The sequence below is a fragment of the Hyperolius riggenbachi genome, chromosome 2, assembly GCF_040937935.1.
Source record: "Hyperolius riggenbachi isolate aHypRig1 chromosome 2, aHypRig1.pri, whole genome shotgun sequence".
Lineage (NCBI taxonomy): Eukaryota > Metazoa > Chordata > Amphibia > Anura > Hyperoliidae > Hyperolius > Hyperolius riggenbachi.
The window spans coordinates 565278850-565298200 of NC_090647.1; the positions used below are offsets into that span (position 1 = coordinate 565278850).

Consider the following 19351-nt stretch of genomic DNA (forward strand, 5'->3'; position numbering starts at 1 on the left):
ATTTGTCTGTGGGTTTAGCTTTGGGTAGGCAGGCAGGGTAGTTCGCGCTCCAGCCACGCTAGCCAGGGTCCCCCCCAGTCATTGTGTGTCACTGCTGGGAACAGTAGTACACCGCTCGTTCAGCCACACTATATAGCATTCTGTGTACTGTTCTGTGTCTGCTGGGAACAGTGGTACACCGCTCGTTCAGCCACACTATATAGCATTCTGTGTACTGTTCTGTGTCTGCTGGGAACAGTGGTACACCGCTCGTTCAGCCACACTATATAGCATTCTGTGTACTGTTCTGTGTCTGCTGGGAACAGTAGTACACCGCTCGTTCAGCCACACTATATAGCATTCTGTGTACTGTTCTGTGTCTGCTGGGAACAGTAGTACACCGCTCGTTCAGCCACACTATATAGCATTCTGTGTACTGTTCTGTGTCTGCTGGGAACAGTAGTACACCGCTCGTTCAGCCACACTATATAGCATTCTGTGTACTGTTCTGTGTCTGCTGGGAATAGTGGTACACCGCTCGTTCAGCCACACTATATAGCATTCTGTGTACTGTTCTGTGTCTGCTGGGAACAGTAGTACACCGCTCGTTCAGCCACACTATATAGCATTCTGTGTACTGTTCTGTGTCTGCTGGGAACAGTAGTACACCGCTCGTTCAGCCACACTATATAGCATTCTGTGTACTGTTCTGTGTCTGCTGGGAACAGTAGTACACCGCTCGTTCAGCCACACTATATAGCATTCTGTGTACTGTTCTGTGTCTGCTGGGAACAGTAGTACACCGCTCGTTCAGCCACACTATATAGCATTCTGTGTACTGTTCTGTGTCTGCTGGGAATAGTGGTACACCGCTCGTTCAGCCACACTATATAGCATTCTGTGTACTGTTCTGTGTCTGCTGGGAACAGTAGTACACCGCTCGTTCAGCCACACTATATAGCATTCTGTGTACTGTTCTGTGTCTGCTGGGAACAGTAGTACACCGCTCGTTCAGCCACACTATATAGCATTCTGTGTACTGTTCTGTGTCTGCTGGGAATAGTGGTACACCGCTCGTTCAGCCACACTATATAGCATTCTGTGTACTGTTCTGTGTCTGCTGGGAACAGTGGTACACCGCTCGTTCAGCCACACTATATAGCATTCTGTGTACTGTTCTGTGTCTGCTGGGAACAGTGGTACACCGCTCGTTCAGCCACACTATATAGCATTCTGTGTACTGTTCTGTGTCTGCTGGGAACAGTAGTACACCGCTCGTTCAGCCACACTATATAGCATTCTGTGTACTGTTCTGTGTCTGCTGGGAACAGTAGTACACCGCTCGTTCAGCCACACTATATAGCATTCTGTGTACTGTTCTGTGTCTGCTGGGAACAGTAGTACACCGCTCGTTCAGCCACACTATATAGCATTCTGTGTACTGTTCTGTGTCTGCTGGGAATAGTGGTACACCGCTCGTTCAGCCACACTATATAGCATTCTGTGTACTGTTCTGTGTCTGCTGGGAATAGTGGTACACCGCTCGTTCGCCACTGTATAGCATTGTGCTCTGTGTCGCTGCTGGGAATAGTGGTACACCGCTCACCCGTCACTGTATAGCATTGTGCTCTGTGTCGCTGCTGGGAATAGTGGTACACCGCTCACCCGTCACTGTATAGCATTGTGCTCTGTGTCGCTGCTGGGAATAGTGGTACTGTATAGCATTTCTGTACTGCCACTGTACTGCTGCCAGTCAGCGTGTACTGTAAGGATAAGTGAAATGAGGAAGAAATCCGGTGAAAGAGGGAGGGGCAAGGGAAGAGGTGTTTCCCCTGACGGTTCACGTACAGGCCACAGGGGAGCACCCAAGAAAACCCACTCAATACCGCCCATGTTGTCCAGGACAACAACCCTCACAAATCCAAAAGAACAGGACCAGATAATTACTTGGATGACCTCTCAAGCGTCCAGCAGTGGGTTAAGCAGCACCAGCACATCACGCACGAGGTCCGAGTCCTCAGCCAGTTACAAGGAGCCAGTGGGCACAAAGCTGACACAACCGGCAGCGACACCACGCACACAACTGCCAGATAACCAGTCCGATGAATTACCTCAGGACACAATGGGGTATTCGCAGGAGCTATTCCCAGCCCAACAAACTTCCACCTTTCAAAGGTCAATGGAGGAACAGCCAGAAATGTTGTGCCTGGATTCACAACCGTTAACTGTGGGAAATGCACCGCGCACTGAAATACAAGGCGAGTCCGAAGAGGACTCGGAAACCCAAATCCCAGAGCAATTTGGGCAGGAGGGGTTGCAATTGCAGGAGGTCGGCCGACAAGATCTGGAAGACGACGTTGGAGTGTGCTGCGCAGAGGTTGTTGTGGGGAGCTCTACTCCACGGCGGTGGCCCACAATGACATATGACGAGTTTGAGGAGATGGAAGAGGAGGGTATGGACAATGTGGACAGAGACCCAGATTTTGTTTGTGAACGAGAACATCGCCGTCGTAGCAGCAGCACAGATGAGTCTGTTGAAGAACACACTGCTGCACGAGTTCGCCTTGTGCCACAAGGTAGGCGGCGCGCAATTTCAGGCACCACAAGCGTGGAAGTTCAAGTGAGAGGCAAAAGAGGAGCAAACAGAAATCGCCAGCAAGGAGGCAGGTGCTCCAAAGTCTGGGCTTTCTTTGAAGACTGCACTGAGGATGTTACCATGGCGATTTGCAAGGTGTGCAAGACCCGCCTGAGCAGGGGGAAAAATATTAACAACCTCTCCACCACCAGCATGAGCCGTCACATGCTATCCAAACATCCCACTCTTTGGGCAAACGCGTCAGGACAGGGTACCAGAAACAACACTGCCTCCCTTGGGTTCACCAGACTCACCACCAGACCCGCCTCAGCAGCAGCAGTAGCCCAGCCATTGCGTGGTTCACAACATTCACAAACATCAGACGACGCTGACACTGTCACTTTCCGGAGTAGTGCTCTTGAGGTCTCCCAGTGTTCATCAAACACAACAACCAACAGCCCTTCCGTGTGCAGCGCTACGGTTCAGTTGTCTGTGTCGGAGATGTTTGAGCGCAAGAGGAAATTGCCAGCAAATGACCCCCGGGCCGTGGCAGTAACAGCCAGCATAGCCAAGCTTCTGGCCTGCGAAATGCTGCCATATCGATTGGTGGAGACAAACAGCTTCAAGGGCATGATGTCAGTGGCCATCCCACGTTACGTGGTTCCCAGCCGCTACCACTTTGCGCGCTCTGCAGTGCCTGAGTTGCATGAGCACGTGGTCAGCAAAATAACCCGAAGCTTGAAGAATGCCGTTGCCTGCAAGGTTCACCTCACCACTGACACCTGGACGAGTGCGTTCGGCCAGGGTCGATACATCTCCCTTACCGCGCACTGGGTGAACCTTGTGGAGCCTGGCAGCGATTCCTCACCTGCTACGGCACGGGTGTTGCCCACGCCACAAACAGCTGCACCGCCGTCCCTCCCACTGGATAACAGCAGCACCTACCTCTCTGACTCCTTCTCCTCCAACGCATCTCAAAGCTGTACCTCATCCGGAAACGCTAACCCAGCAGCAGTAGGATCGTGGAAGCAGTGCAGCACAGCTGTTGGCATGCGTCAGCAAGCGTTGCTGAAGCTAATCTGCCTTGGGGATAAGCAGCACACAGGGGAGGAAATTTGGAGGGGAATAAAGGAACAGACGGATTTGTGGCTGGCACCGCTGGACCTGAAACCGGGCATGGTTGTGTGTGATAATGGGAGTAATCTCATTCGCGCTTTAAGGTTGGCTAAGCTGACACACATCCCTTGCCTGGCGCACGTGATGAACCTAGTAGTTCAGCGGTTCCTGAGGACATACCCAGGCGTGCCCGATCTGCTGTTGAAGGTGCGTCGAGTGTCCAAACATTGTAGAAATTCCAGTACTGCTTCGGGGGCACTCGCCAAGATGCAGGAGCGCTTCAATCTCCCCCACCATCGCTTGCTGTGTGATGTCCCTACGCGCTGGAATTCTACGCTGCACATGCTAGCCCGCTTTTGCGAGCAGAAGAGTGCAGTGGTCCAGTACATGACGGCGCAGTACCGAGGCGCATCCGGCCAGCTGCCAAGCTTCTGTGGATCCGATTGGGCCAACATGTTGGACCTCTGCCAAGTCCTCCAAAATTTTGAGCAATCCACGTTGCTTGTGAGCAGTGACAACTCTTCAGTCAGCATTACCATACCACTGCTGTGTTTACTGAAGAGGTCGATGTTAAAAATCAAGGAAACAGCTGTCATGATGCAACTGGGGGAATCTGAAGGAGAAAACGATCAGCGTGATGGTACCAACATCAGGCCATCCGCCTCAGGGAACGCTGGCCCCAGCAGCTATGACGAAGAAGAGGAGGAGGAACAGCTGGAGTTGGAGCAGGAATTTCATGCCACCACTGACGAGGGCCAGAGCGGTGCACGTTGGACTTCCACAATTCAACGCGAATGGTCAGCAGAAGCAGACCAGGAGGAAGGTGACGACTATGATGCATCACAACAACTATCACAACGCTCACAAGAGGATGATGAGGATTCTGGTAGGACTCTGGCACACATGGCTCAATTCATGCTAGACTGCATTGAACGTGACCCACGCATTGTGCGCATTCTGGACAACACCAATTACTGGGTTTATACCCTTCTGGATCCACGGTACAAACACAATGTTCCAAAACTGCTTGAAGAAAGAGTCAGACAGGTCAAAATGGAAGAATACCAGCAGGCCCTTGTGGAGACTTTAGAGAGGAGATTGACATCCTCCCCCTCCTCTAGCCAGTTGTACGCAGACAGACTGACTTCCGCAAACCCAGGACGACCAGGAGGGCAGCAAACAACGCAAGCCGCAGCTAGTACCCAAAAGGGAATGGTATCGGCAGTGTCCTTGGAGTGGGAAAATTTTCTGACACCCATGCAGCCGCAGCCCACTGAACAGCAAGCGTGCAGATCCACCTCCAACACCGATCGCCTGGAGAAGATGGTCAAGGACTACATGTCAGATGGCGTAGCTGTGTCGAACCATCCATCTGCACCCTTCAACTATTGGGTATCGAAGCTAGACACCTGGCACGAACTGGCAATGTACGCAATAGAGGTGCTGGCTTGCCCGGCAGCCAGCGTTATGTCGGAACGCTGTTTCAGTGCTGCCGGAGGCATCGTCACAGATCGGCGTATCCGCCTCTCTACAGAAAATGCAGACCGTCTGACTCAAATTAAAATGAATCAATCCTGGATTGGAAATGACTACGCAACACTCCAGGACCCCAACCAAGTAACATGACCAATGAACATCTGGGATGGTGTTGCGTTTCCGGGCCCTGTTTATTGAACCTCTCATCTGTATTACATTTATGACTGCATGGCGGCAAAAAGCATTGCTGCTATATCCGCACGCTTTTTGTCCACATGCAAGGCCTGGGTTGTTGTGTCTCACAAAGCGTGGCCTTCTCCTCCTGCGCCTGCTCCTGTTCCATCACGTCTGCTGCTGCTGGGTTAGCGTTGCCGCGTGGTCCCTGTTTATTGAACCACTTATCTTTATTACATTTATGACTGCATGGCGGTACAAAGCATGCTATCCGCACGCTTCTTGCCCTCATGCAAGGCCTGGGTTGTTGTGTCTCACAAAGCGTGGCCTTCTCCTCCTGCGCCTGCTCCTGTTCCATCACGTCTGCTGCTGCTGGGTTAGCGTTGCCGCGTGGTCCCTGTTTATTGAACCACTTATCTTTATTACATTTATGACTGCATGGCGGTACAAAGCATGCTATCCGCACGCTTCTTGCCCTCATGCAAGGCCTGGGTTGTTGTGTCTCACAAAGCGTGGCCTTCTCCTCCTGCGCCTCCTCCTGTTCCATCACGTCTGCTGCTGCTGGGTTAGCGTTGCCGCGTGGTCCCTGTTTATTGAACCACTTATCTTTATTACATTTATGACTGCATGGCGGTACAAAGCATGCTATCCGCACGCTTCTTGCCCTCATGCAAGGCCTGGGTTGTTGTGTCTCACAAAGCGTGGCCTTCTCCTCCTGCGCCTGCTCCTGTTCCATCACGTCTGCTGCTGCTGGGTTAGCGTTGCCGCGTGGTCCCTGTTTATTGAACCACTTATCTTTATTACATTTATGACTGCATGGCGGTACAAAGCATGCTATCCGCACGCTTCTTGCCCTCATGCAAGGCCTGGGTTGTTGTGTCTCACAAAGCGTGGCCTTCTCCTCCTGCGCCTCCTCCTGTTCCATCACGTCTGCTGCTGCTGGGTTAGCGTTGCCGCGTGGTCCCTGTTTATTGAACCACTTATCTTTATTACATTTATGACTGCATGGCGGTACAAAGCATGCTATCCGCACGCTTCTTGCCCTCATGCAAGGCCTGGGTTGTTGTGTCTCACAAAGCGTGGCCTTCTCCTCCTGCGCCTGCTCCTGTTCCATCACGTCTGCTGCTGCTGGGTTAGCGTTGCCGCGTGGTCCCTGTTTATTGAACCACTTATCTTTATTACATTTATGACTGCATGGCGGTACAAAGCATGCTATCCGCACGCTTCTTGCCCTCATGCAAGGCCTGGGTTGTTGTGTCTCACAAAGCGTGGCCTTCTCCTCCTGCGCCTCCTCCTGTTCCATCACGTCTGCTGCTGCTGGGTTAGCGTTGCCGCGTGGTCCCTGTTTATTGAACCACTTATCTTTATTACATTTATGACTGCATGGCGGTACAAAGCATGCTATCCGCACGCTTCTTGCCCTCATGCAAGGCCTGGGTTGTTGTGTCTCACAAAGCGTGGCCTTCTCCTCCTGCGCCTGCTCCTGTTCCATCACGTCTGCTGCTGCTGGGTTAGCGTTGCCGCGTGGTCCCTGTTTATTGAACCACTTATCTTTATTACATTTATGACTGCATGGCGGTACAAAGCCTGCTATCCGCACGCTTCTTGCCCTCATGCAAGGCCGGGGTTGTTGTGTCTCACAAAGCGTGGCCTTCTTCTCCTCCTGCGCCACCCTCCTCCTGTTCCATCACGTGTGCTGCTGCTGGGTTAGCGTTACCGGTCCCTTTTCCTGGAACCTCTTATATGTATTACATTTATGACTGCATGCCGACAAAAAACATGTTACCTGTGCAAAGAAAACAGACATTTCCCGCATTTAAAAGACAGTTTTCCCTTTGAAACTTTAAAATCGATTTTCTCAAAAACTATAAGCTCTTTTTGCTAATTTTTTTTTCCTCTTGTACCCACTCCCAAGGTGCACATACCCTGTAAATTTGGGGTATGTAGCATGCAAGGAGGCTTTACAAACCACAAAAGTTCGGGTCCCCATTGACTTCCATTATGTTCGGAGTTCGGGTCGAACACCCGAACATCGCGGCCATGTTCGGCCTGTTCGGCCCGAACCCGAACATCTAGATGTTCGCCCAACACTAGTGGCAGTGAGAGGTGTTTTGAGGGGTTCCAGCCTTGTTTGTAGCTTAAATAAGGCTGTTCCCCGCTTAATCTGGTCAAACCCGCAGTCGGGAACCGTATACGCAGGCGTGCCGCGGGCCGGTTCTTGACAGTAATACTCACAAACACAGGTTATCACCTAGGCAACCACTCATTAGGCAGGTGAGGAGATTAGACCTGTCCTCACTCAGGATTAAGAAGTCGCTCTCTGTAGATAGGAAGAAAGGGGGTAGATCACCCCTCCACCTGGGGTGGACTCAAATATATTGGTAGGTGAACAGAGGCGCCAGAAGGATAAAAGTACATAACATTTTTAAAAAATTGCTGGGAGGAAGTGGTGGACTCGCCTCCGTTAAAGCAGACACCAAGGACTGTAAATATATAGATATACACATTTATTGAAAATACCCCAAAGATGCAACGCGTTTCGCGGGCACAGCCCACTTCTTCAGGCAATCAGCAGGGGATAAACAACAGCAATTCAGTTATAGCAAGCAGAGCACCTCTGTGAACAAAAATTTATTTTCAATAAATGTGTATATCTATATATTTACAGTCCTTGGTGTCTGCTTTAACGGAGGCAAGTCCACCACTTCCTCCCAGCAATTTTTTAAAATTTTATGTACTTTTATCCTTCGGGCGCCTCTGTTCACCTACCAATCTATAGATACTATGAATAGTGGTAATCATTAACAAACTGTTCCCCATTCCCTTCTTGCGCCTCTGACACTGTGGTTCCCATTGGCAGGTTTTGGGGCACCTTATCAATTGTTAGGTATAGAGTGCTTGGGGGGCCCCATTGTAAAACTTGCATCAGGGCCCACAGCTCCTTAGCTACGCCACTGGGAGTAGACTACACGGGAGGTAAGTATGACTTGTGTTTATTTTGACTTTTAATTTTCAGTTCAGTTTCTCTTTCAGCCGAGCCATGTCAGGCTTAAAGAGAAACTCTGACCAAGAATTGAACTTCATCCCAATCAGTAGCTGATACCCCCTTTCCCATGAGAAATCTATTCCTTTTCACAAACAGACCATCAGGGGGCGCTGTATGACTGATATTGTGGTGAAACCCCTCCCACAAGAAACGCTGAGTACATACTGCTGGCAGTTTCCTGTCTGTGAACCTTGCTGCATTGTGGGAAATAGCTGTTTACAGCTGTCTCCAACTACCAAAAAACCATGCAGCAGCTACATCACCTGCCAGCAGTAAAAATGTCACCATGTAATAAATGTCAGAATGTAAATCAGGGAGAGGAAAGATTTTACAATGGGCAAACACTGACTAAATCATTTATACATAATTATTGTAAAAATGAAGCACTTTTTTATGACATTATTTTCACTGGAGTTCCTCTTTAAGGATTTGGCTGCAGAAATCTGCAGCATGCTGTCTGGATTCGCAGCGCCGTGCAATCTGCTTGGCACTCCATTGAACAGACAGGCAGTGTTTCCCCGTTTCTTTTGCTGCAAATCTGTTTATAGTGGAAACCCGGCCTTTACCTGATGCACTTGTCCTGGGCTCACCACCATCCTTGACTCACTCAGCAGCAACCGCGCTGGTAGACTGACTCACCTTCCACACAGGAGGGGCAGTAGAGAGCTGGAGGAGGAGACTGGATGACTCCTGTGGTGTCACCCTGTGTGCTACTGCAAAGTGAGCTGCCTGATAGAGGCAGTGTATGCTGGGTATGAATGCCGGTCACAAGTCACATGACCATTGCCTTGGTGCAGAAGGATAAAATAAATATTGGGTTTTGTTAATTTAGCCAAAAAATGTATTGTATAGATGGGAGGAGTCCTAATACTCTGTCCAACCAGTGTGCAGGAGGGGTCAGGCCTCCGTGCTGCCTGTAGATGTAGGACCCCTATTGCGAAAATCATACAATTTAAAATACCTGTAAACACATACAAATAAGAAGTACGTTTCTCCCAGAGTAAAATGAGCCATAAATGACTTTTCTCCTGTGTTTCTGTCACTTACAGTAAGTAGTAGGAATCTGACAGAACTGACAGGTTTTAGACTAGCTCATCTCCACACGGGGGCTTCTCAAGGTTTTGTTTATTTTCAAAAGCACTTCGTGAATTGCAGTTGCTGTGTTCAACTGCCAAAGAAATTGTGCGGTGAGCAGGGAGGCTGGTTGGCATCATTGTATAGCTCCTTTTCAGGGAATGTCTTAATAAAAAATAAAAGCCTTGCTGAGAATCCCCCATGAAGAGATGGCCTACTCCAAAGCCTGCTGGTTCTGTCAGATTTCTACTACCTACTGTAAGTGACAGCAACATAGGAGAAAAGTAATTTATGGCTCATTTTACTCTGGAAGAAACATAGTTCTTATTTGTATATGTTTAAATGTATTTCAATTCTTCGCCATAATGCCCCTTTAAAGACGATAGTAGTTCTAAATTGCCTGCAAATTGTATGCAGCCATTTAAAATCAGGAGGTAGTGATCTGATCGTCCCACTTTTGATTTGCATACGATTTGCTTTACATTTTCATGCAAGCTGGAATTGGTTGCACCCCATTGAGCTTCTCTCACATATGGATGGACAGCCAGGAGACAGATATAGATGCCTGTCACATAAAGCTGGGAGTGTGGAGTTTGTCCCTGTGTGCCCTGCCCCCCCCCTCCCCCTCCTGTTTGTGAAGTTATAGAAGTAAGTTGTGTTTACACTGCGTATTGCTCTGCAGGACATTCTGATCTCCAGCTCTAGAGGTGACACCGGAGGAAATGCTGTGGCCATGAACAGTGATCACTGCCATCATGTACGATATGCCAGGACACTGCCATTCACAAGCACAGGAAACCTGCACAGCAAGGACATTGACAGTGATAACAGCCCGACAGGAAGTCCAACCCTTTCTCATGCTATGAGAAAATAAAAATGCTTGAAGCTGAGTATTTAAAAAAAATGCATTTAAATTACCACTAATGGGAGTATTAGGGAGTGTTTCTCTCACTTTGTTTTAACTTTTTCCAAAAGTATTTTTTTATACATTTTTCATAATCAGAGATGGCTTTGCCACCCCTCTCCCCCAGAGACCTGTACTGCAGCAAACTGTCATTTTACCAAGTTTAATTACTTCACCACTTAGGTGTTTTCCCCTTATGGACCAGAGCAATTTTCACCTGTCAGCGCTCCTTCCATTCATTCGCCTATAACTTTATCACTACTTATCACAACAAAATTATCAATATTTAGTTTTTTTCGCTACCATTTAGGCTTTCTTTGGGTGGTACATTATGGTAAGCATTATTTCATTCTAAATACATTTTAAAACAAGTAATAAGAAAAAAATAGAAAAAAAATAATTATACCTCAGTTTTCAGCCATTATAGTTTTAAAATAATATATGCTACTGTAATTAAAATCCACGTATTTTATTTGCTCATTTCTCCCGGTTATGACACCATTTAAATTTTGTCCCTATCACAATGTATGGTGACAACATTTTATGTGGAAAAAAGGTGTATTTTTTTCAGTTTTGCATCTGTCACTAATTACAAGCCCTTATTTGCAAACATAACAATATTATGGGTATATGATCTACATTTAAAAAAAAGTTGAGTCCCTAAGGTAACTATTTATGTATTTTTTAAAATGTCATTTTTTTTATATGCAAATAGTTTCTTTTGGTCACTATGGTAGAATGGTGGAAGTAAGGGGTTAATTTTAATGGGAGATGTAGGTACTTTCTATTTAAAAAAAATTATGTAGGTGTAATTTTACTATTTGACCACAAGATGTGCTCACGCTTTATCTTCCGGTGCGTACTGTTAGTACGCCAACAGGAAGTTAGAGTGTTTTTGTTACTGTGTTTATTACAATGACCGCAGCCATCTCATTGATGTCAGAGATTATTCACACAGGAACTTAGATCAATGAATGAGAACTGCGTTTCTATTCACTGATCTCCCCACTAATGGGCGGCGACGAGAACGCACCTGGGTTGTGAACACGGGAGTGAGTGGGAGTGCGCAGCAGTGGTAGACGAATATATATGTCCCTGGGACTTAACTATTTGACATTCCTGGACGTGAAACTCACGCCCAGGAAGCCATGTGCGCTCCTGCGCGCTCCCGGCCCGCGGTTTGGTAGCCAGCGAATCAGTGAATCGGGCAACGGTGCCCGATCACTGATTTCTCTCCCCTGCAGAAAAAGCGACAGCTTCTCTCGGAAGCCTAGCTTTTTCTGCTTCCAATTTCCCCTACGTCACTCTAAGCGTACGTGTTACGCTTAGAGTGACGTCACTGTAAACAAACTCATAGCTGCCATCTTGTGGCCAAAAAGTAAACTACAGCTAAATGTTAAATAAAAATAAAAATACACATATTTACTAAAACAAATACAATTTAAATCCCACCCTCCCAAAAATACCCACATAAAATGTTTAATTGAAAAAAAAAACAAAAAAACATTACAATTAAAAAAAACAACACAAATATTTACCTAAGGGTCTAAACTTTTTAAATATCAATGTAAAGATGAAATATTTCAATTTTTTTTATTATAAGCTTGTAAATAGTGATGAGTACAAAACGGAAAAAATGCACTTTTATTTCCAAATAAAATATTGTCGCCATACATTGTGATAGGGACATAATTTAAACGGTGTAATAACCGGGACATATAGGCATATGCAATACGTGAGTTTTAATTATGGAGGCATGTTTTATTTTAAAACTATAATTGGCGAAAAGTGAGAAATAATGATTTTTTGCCGTTTTTTTTTTATTCTTCCTTTTAAAATGCATTTACAGTAAAGTGGCTCTTAGTAAAATGTACCCCCCAAAGAAAGCCTAATTGGTGGCGGAAAAAACAAGATATAGATCAGTTAATTGTGATAAGTAGTGATAAAGTTATAGGCTAATGAATGGGAGGTGAACATTGCTCGGATGCATAAAGTGAAAAACGACTGAATGCGAACTGGTTAAGATGAAGTCCTGTGGCATGTAGATATACTGCACTTGGTGCAATAACTAGTTAAAAATATATATTGTTTAGATGCGTTTTCTCAAAAACTACAAGGTCTTTTTGAAAAATATTTTTGACTTGTTCCTACTATTCTCCCTAACATGTCCAGCAAATTTGCTGACGCTAGCATTGCATGGATGCTAAATTCTGCGGCATGGACTGCCATGTATATGATGGAATTTGGAATTGTTTGACAGAAGTCAGAATTCTGTCGGTTTCAGAAATTGGCGATTGCAACCATCGCTAGTACCCAGGAGGATTCCTGATTTAGACAAAATAATCTGCAGAGGGGTATTGGACTGTTCCAGTTAAATTAGTCACTTACCCATAAATCTAAATCACTTAAATACCTTCAGGAAATTACAAATGATGAGTTACATGACAAACCTAGAGGAGGGATTGTTTAGGAAAAAACTTACTGAATATGAAAAACGTTCCTCAGGGAAGGAGAGCCGTGTCTTGGCTGTATTTAGGTGCAAGAGGCTCCCTTCAACACCCATGTAACATGGGGACTCAAATTCAGACAACAAATAACCAGAGACAATTGCTTCTCTGCAATATAGAAAGTTTGGTTCCCCTGTGACAATTAAACACCTTTTGAACCCCCAGCGAACAAGAAAACACTGAAAATAATGTTGATGGTACTTTTTCACCAACATTTGAGTACTTTTTAAGTTGTAAAATGTTGAAAAGTTATTTTAAAGATAAGATGATAAATTATCCCCTAGGAGAAAACTTAGGAGAAAGTGAATTGCATATGGACCTTTGGCCCATATGCAATTAACATTTTCTCCTGAGTTATCACCTAGGAGATAATTTTTCATCTTATCTTTAAAATAACTTTTCAACATTTTACAACTTAAAAAGTACTCAAACGTTGGTGAAAAAGTACCATCAAAATTAATTTGAGTATTTTCTTGGTGCAAAAATAATTCTTAGCAAAAAGTTCCCTGCCAAAGAAAGCCTAATTGGTGGTGAAAAAAAAACAAGATATAGATAGTTTCGTTGTGATAAGTAGTAATAAAGTTATAGGCGAATTAATGGAAGGAGTGCTGACGGGTGAAAATTGCGCTGTTTTTTTAAGGGGGAAAACCCTTTGAGGTGAAGTGGTTAAAAGGTGTTTTATGACAAGGGCCCATGTGCAATTAACTTTTTCTCTTAGTGTTGAGCTGAAATTTTCGAAATTTCGCGTTACTATAATTACGCATGTGAAATTTGCTATTACGATGCGAAATTATGGTAGCGTAATTGCCATTAAAATCGTAATTGAAAATACCGTAAGCGTAATTTTCAGCGCGTAATTTCGCGTTTCGTTCATAACGTAATTTCGCATTAAACCATAACGTAATTTCGCATTTCCTCGTAATTTCGCGAATTTCGTAATTACTTGTTAGCAGGGTTGCTCGCGAATTTTCGCCAAAGGCATTTTCGATGCGAAAATTCCATTTTCGGGTTCGCTTAATTTTCACGAAATTTAGCTTATTTTTTTTGCGCGTTTTCGTCTGCATGGCGAATTTTGATGCGAAATACCACTACATGGCAAATTTTATATGCGTAACGCGAAAACGACGCGAAAATTAACGCTTACAGTAATATGAACTATCGCGAAATTACGTTATGTAACGACGCTTACAAACGGTTGCATGCAAGGCAAACGTAATTTCGCGATACCCACTGTAATGCGAGAATTACGCGAAAAATTACGCTTACGCGGAATTTCGCTAAATCCTTCTTCATTACGATTATGTACTTACGGCCATAATCGTAATTACACTAATTACGCGAAATTTCGCGAAATCGTAATTAAGTCATTACGCTCATCTCTACTTAGGAGATAATTTTTCATCGTCTATTTACACAGCACTTTGCAATTGAAAAAGTATCTAAAACTAGGTAAAAGAGAACTATCGAAACAATTTTTTTGTTTGCTGGGGATTTAAAAGGCAATTTATTGACGACAAGTTTTAAAATATCATAGAGGAGACAACTCAAGAGAAAAAGTGAATTGCGTACGGGCCCTTCTGGAGTAATAGGGCAGAGAGAGGCTCAACTAGGTTTAGAAGTCTCTGAGGAGCAGAGGAAGCGCCGTCTGGCTTTCTACTTCTTCTTTATTCCCCCTTCTTTACTTTCTTTGGGTACTTGGCATCAGGTTAGTGAGAGATTATTAGTGCTTTTTCATTTTTAAATAATGATATCTTTATTTTTTGCAAACAATGATGGGACCAGCCCGTTGATAAAGAACCTCACAGACGGCTGGTGTGTTTGTCAAGGAATGGAAAGACAGAGAGCCTGTGTTCTGCTCAATGCCTGGAGACACTGCGCTGCCGGCCTCCCCACAATGGGCCAAACAGAGCAGAAAACGTTTCCTGTTAGATCTCTGTCAGAGTCGAGATTCACATAATTACAGAAGCAGATTGGTGACCGTATGATTAGACATAACGCAAGCTGCATACACACGATCCACGAATGTCATTGGTAGAGAAAGATCGTTGACTAACGACCGACTTCCACCAACAACGATTCCTAAACAATTCCTTCTGATTGCAAACAATTCTCAACGAAGGCCACCAACCCAATTGCTGTAAATGACATGGTTGCACAGGTACTTCACCGGAAGTGTCATGTTGGGTTGTTTGCTGTAGCGCTTGTTCCACCAGCGGAAAGACTAGAGAACGTTCCGGCAGAGGCCAGCTGCAGAACTCTCATCAGAGCCAAACAATGAGAGAAAAATGAGTGAAATACACCGGCCTGTTACCTTTCAAAGGCCCTATGAGGGAAATTATGTAACCATTTCTATGGCCCATATGCAATTCCCTTTTTCTCATGAGCTTTCTCTCAGGTGATCATTTTTTTATCTCTTTAAATTCATTTTTTAGCATTTCACAATTAAAGACACTGAAGCGAAAAAAAAAACCCTGATGATATAATGAATTGGTTGTGTAATACGGATAATTAATAGAACATTAGTCGCGAAGAAAATAGTGTCATATTTTTGTTTTCAGGTATATAGCTTTTTTTTTTATAACATTGCATCATTCTCTAATAATTGCAGTTTCCACAATACACTCAGCATTTTAAATGATTTCACACAGCAGGCTAGTGACCCTTTGAACTTTTCTCTGCAGAAAGAAACATAAATAAAGAAGAAACAATGAGAGACAGTTGAAGTTTCTTAAAGGGAACCAGAGATGAAGTACCCTTGTGTATTTTACCATATATATCAGTAAGAACATTAGAGAAAACACTTACCCTGCTCTCTGTTTCATTTTCACTGCTAAAAGTGTCTGTTATCATCTGTGATAAGAATCCTGGACTGAGCATTCAGTCTGGCTTTGCAGGGAATGATTATAGCTGAGTCATTATAGCAGAGCCACAAGGGGGCAGGCTTGGGCTTGAAAAGACACCACAGAAGACAGACTCAGCTATAATCTTTCCGTAGCGAAGCCAGACTGAGTGCTCAGTCGGGGATTCTTATCAGAGGGGATAACAGTCAGATTACACAGAGAACAATGAAACAAAGGGCAGATTAGGTGTTTACTGTCATGTTCCCACTGATTTATAAGGTAAAATACAAGAGGGTGCTTCGTCTCTGGTTCTCTTTAACTCTTCCTGTACTGGAAACAATATGAGACTCATATCTGTGCTAATAATGTTTTATTTCCTAGCAGTTCTACTCATACAAATCATTATATCATAAGTTTATTTTCACTTCAGATTCCCTTTAAAAAGTACTGACAGTAGTAGAAAAAGTACTACCAAAGTAATTTCGTGTATTTCCTTTCTCGCTGTTAGTTTAAAAGGCAGTTTATTGACAAGGTGTGAAACAAGTTGGGTTGTTCAGCATCACCGAGAATCATCATTTCTGGGTATTTTTAGAGGGCGTTCGATGCAAACATATTAATTTGTCATTCATTCTTTTCAAATGACTTTTATCTGACCTGTATAAGCAGCTGTCCTGCACGTTAATAAGTAACTATCCTGCAGGAGATGTCATTGCTATAGAAATGTATAATATTAATAATAATAAGAAAAATAAGTAATTTAAAGGATAACTGAAGTGAGAGAGACATGGAGGCTGCCATATTTATTTCCTGTTAAACAATACCAGTTGCCTGGCAGCCCTGCTGACTTATTTGGCTGCCGCAGTGTCTAAATCACACCAGAAACAAGCATGCAGCTAATCTTGCCAGATCTGACAATAATGTCAGAAACGCCTGATCTGCTGCATGCTTGTTCAGGGGCTATGGCTAAACGTATTAGAGGCAGAGGATCAGCAGGACAGCCAGGCAACTGGTATTGCTTAAAAGGAAATAAATATGGCAGCCTCCATATCACTCTCACTTCAGGTGCCCTGTAATGATAAAATAAGCTCTGGGGGTCCTGTTCTTTGGGCGGTATTTGCTTAGCAGGTCCTGATAACAGGATAATGACTCACCTGACCATGCAGAGGTAAGTAGGACAATAATCAGGACCAGCCCGTGGCCTGCCATGCTTCGCCTGGGCATTCTGGTATTCACAGGTGACCCCGTGACCCTTGGGATGACCCCCTGGGTGGCAGTGAGCAGGTTACAGAGTGTCTGTGTGAGTGGGCTCTGATGGCATCTGCCTGTCCCCAGCACTGGGATGAATGATTAGCCAGGACCCAGCGGACCCTCCCTCCTCTCCTGACAAAGGGCTCGTGTTGTCCTCGGGTGCTGCTGTGTCACCCGGTCTCAGGAAACGTCCATCCTTCCAGAGATGCAGCTTGTTTTCCAGGCTGAAGCCCCCCTGATTGGTTGGGGCAGCAGAAAGGGGGGCAGCGTGTGACAATGGCGGTCTGTGAGGGAGAAGAACCCGATGTCCTCTCCGCCGCTCTCACCAATCTGCATGTCTGAGAGAAGGATTAACCACATCCAGCACTCTCCGCAGTCAGACAACAGTCCCCAAACTTAGAGGATTAACCATCCAACACTCTCCGCAGTAACACAACAGTCCCCAAACTTAGAGGATTAACCATCCAACACTCTCCGCAGTAACACAACAGTCCCCAAACTTAGAGGATTAACCACATCCAACACTCTCCGCAGTCACACAACAGTCCCCAAACTGAGAGGAATAACCACATCCAACACTCTCCGCAGGCACACAACAGTCCCCAAACTGAGAGGATTAACCACATCCAACACTCTCCGCAGTCAGACAACAGTCCCCAAACTTAGAGGAATAACCACATCCAACACTCTCCGCAGGCACACAACAGTCCCCAAACTGAGAGGATTAACCACATCCAACACTCTCCGCAGTCAGACAACAGTCCCCAAACTTAGAGGAATAACCACATCCAACACTCTCCGCAGTCAGACAACAGTCCCCAAACTTAGAGGAATAACCACATCCAACACTCTCCGCAGTCACACAACAGTCCCCAAACTTAGAGGAATAACCACATCCAACACTCTCCGCAGTCACACAACAGTCCCCAAACTTAGAGTAATAACCACATCCAACACTCTCCACAGTCACACAACAGTCCCCAAACTTAGAGTAATAACCACATCCAACACTCTCCACAGTCACACAACAGTCCCCAAACTTAGAGTAATAACCACATCCAGCACTCTCCGCAGTCACACAACAGTCCCCAAACTTAGAGGAATAACCATATCCAGCACTCTCCGCAGTCACACAACAGTCCCCAAACTTAGAGGAATAACCATATCCAGCACTCTCCGCAGTCACACAACAGTCCCCAAACTTAGATAAATAACCACATCCAACACTCTCCGCAGTCACGCTACAGTCCCCAAACTTAGAGGAATAACCACATCCAACACTCTCCGCAGTCACACAACAATCCCCAAATTTAGAGGATTAACCATCCAACACTCTCTGCAGTCACACAACAGTCTCCAAACTTAGAGGATTAACCATCCAACACTCTCCGCAGGCACACAACAGTCCCCAAACTTAGAGGAATAACCACATCCAACACTCTCTGCAGCCACACAACAGTCCCCAAACTTAGAGGAATAACCACATCCAACACTCTCCGCAGTCACACAACAGTCCCCAAACTTAGAGGATTAACCATCCAACACTCTCCGCAGTCACACAACAGTCCCCAAACTTAGAGGAATAACCACAACCAACACTCTCCACAGTCAGACAACAGTCCCCAAACTTAGAGGATTAACCACATCCATCCAACACTCACCGCAGACACACAACAGTCCCCAAACTGTATTAACTTTTTTTCATAGGACAGCGTTGTGAGCAAAAAGTTTAAACATTGTAGTTATAGCAACCTGAAAGAGGAAAATAGGTGCGGCGTCAGTTCCCAGATTCTCAGAAAACTCCTAGTGCCTGCTCACTCCTCCGCTTCCAGTTAGTCTGAAGCTGTGATAGGCTATGAGTCAGCAGGGGTGTGACATGTCTACAGCACCTCTATGTCAATAAGTTAGATTATTTTTTTTTGCAGGGGGCCCTATTAAAGCTGGCCTTACACTAGGCCGATTCCCAGCCGATCGACAGCAGATTCGATTACTGGGATCGAATCTGCTGTCAAATCGTTAACATGAACGCTAAATTTCGATTTTGTCCCGAAATAGATCGGTCCCGTTGATCGCTCCGTGCGGGAAACTTTCGTCGATCGCCTGCGGGTAGGGAGCGCATCGCTAGTGGCGGTCGAGTGCCCGACGACCGACGCAATACAGCTGCAATACATTTCCTGCTCCGCCGCCGCGACTCCACAGGTCTCCGCTGTCTTCTTCTCCACGCTGGTCCCCGGGTCCGGCAGGCTTCACTTCTTCTTGTCGTGGCAGGAAGTTTAAACAGTAGAGGGCGCTCTATTGTTTAAACTTCCCCCAGACAGGAAGAAGTGAAGCCTGCCGGACCCGGAGACCAGACCAGAGCGGAGAAGAAGACAGCGGAGACCGGGGGAGTCGCGCCGGCAGGAGCAGGTAATG

At 45.6% G+C, this 19351-nt stretch overlaps 1 protein-coding gene across 1 annotated transcript in view; it reads right to left on the reverse strand.

Moving 5' to 3' along the window:
* The window catches only part of PLA1A (phospholipase A1 member A), a 59976-nt gene extending 40790 nt beyond the window's left edge, over positions 1-19186 (reverse strand). The window contains exon 1 of the mRNA XM_068270975.1: positions 16843-19186. Within this exon, the coding sequence (XP_068127076.1) occupies positions 16843-16912 (70 nt within the window). The 5' untranslated portion in view covers positions 16913-19186. The remainder of the gene's footprint in view (positions 1-16842) is intronic.
* Between the last annotated feature and the right edge of the window lie 165 nt (positions 19187-19351).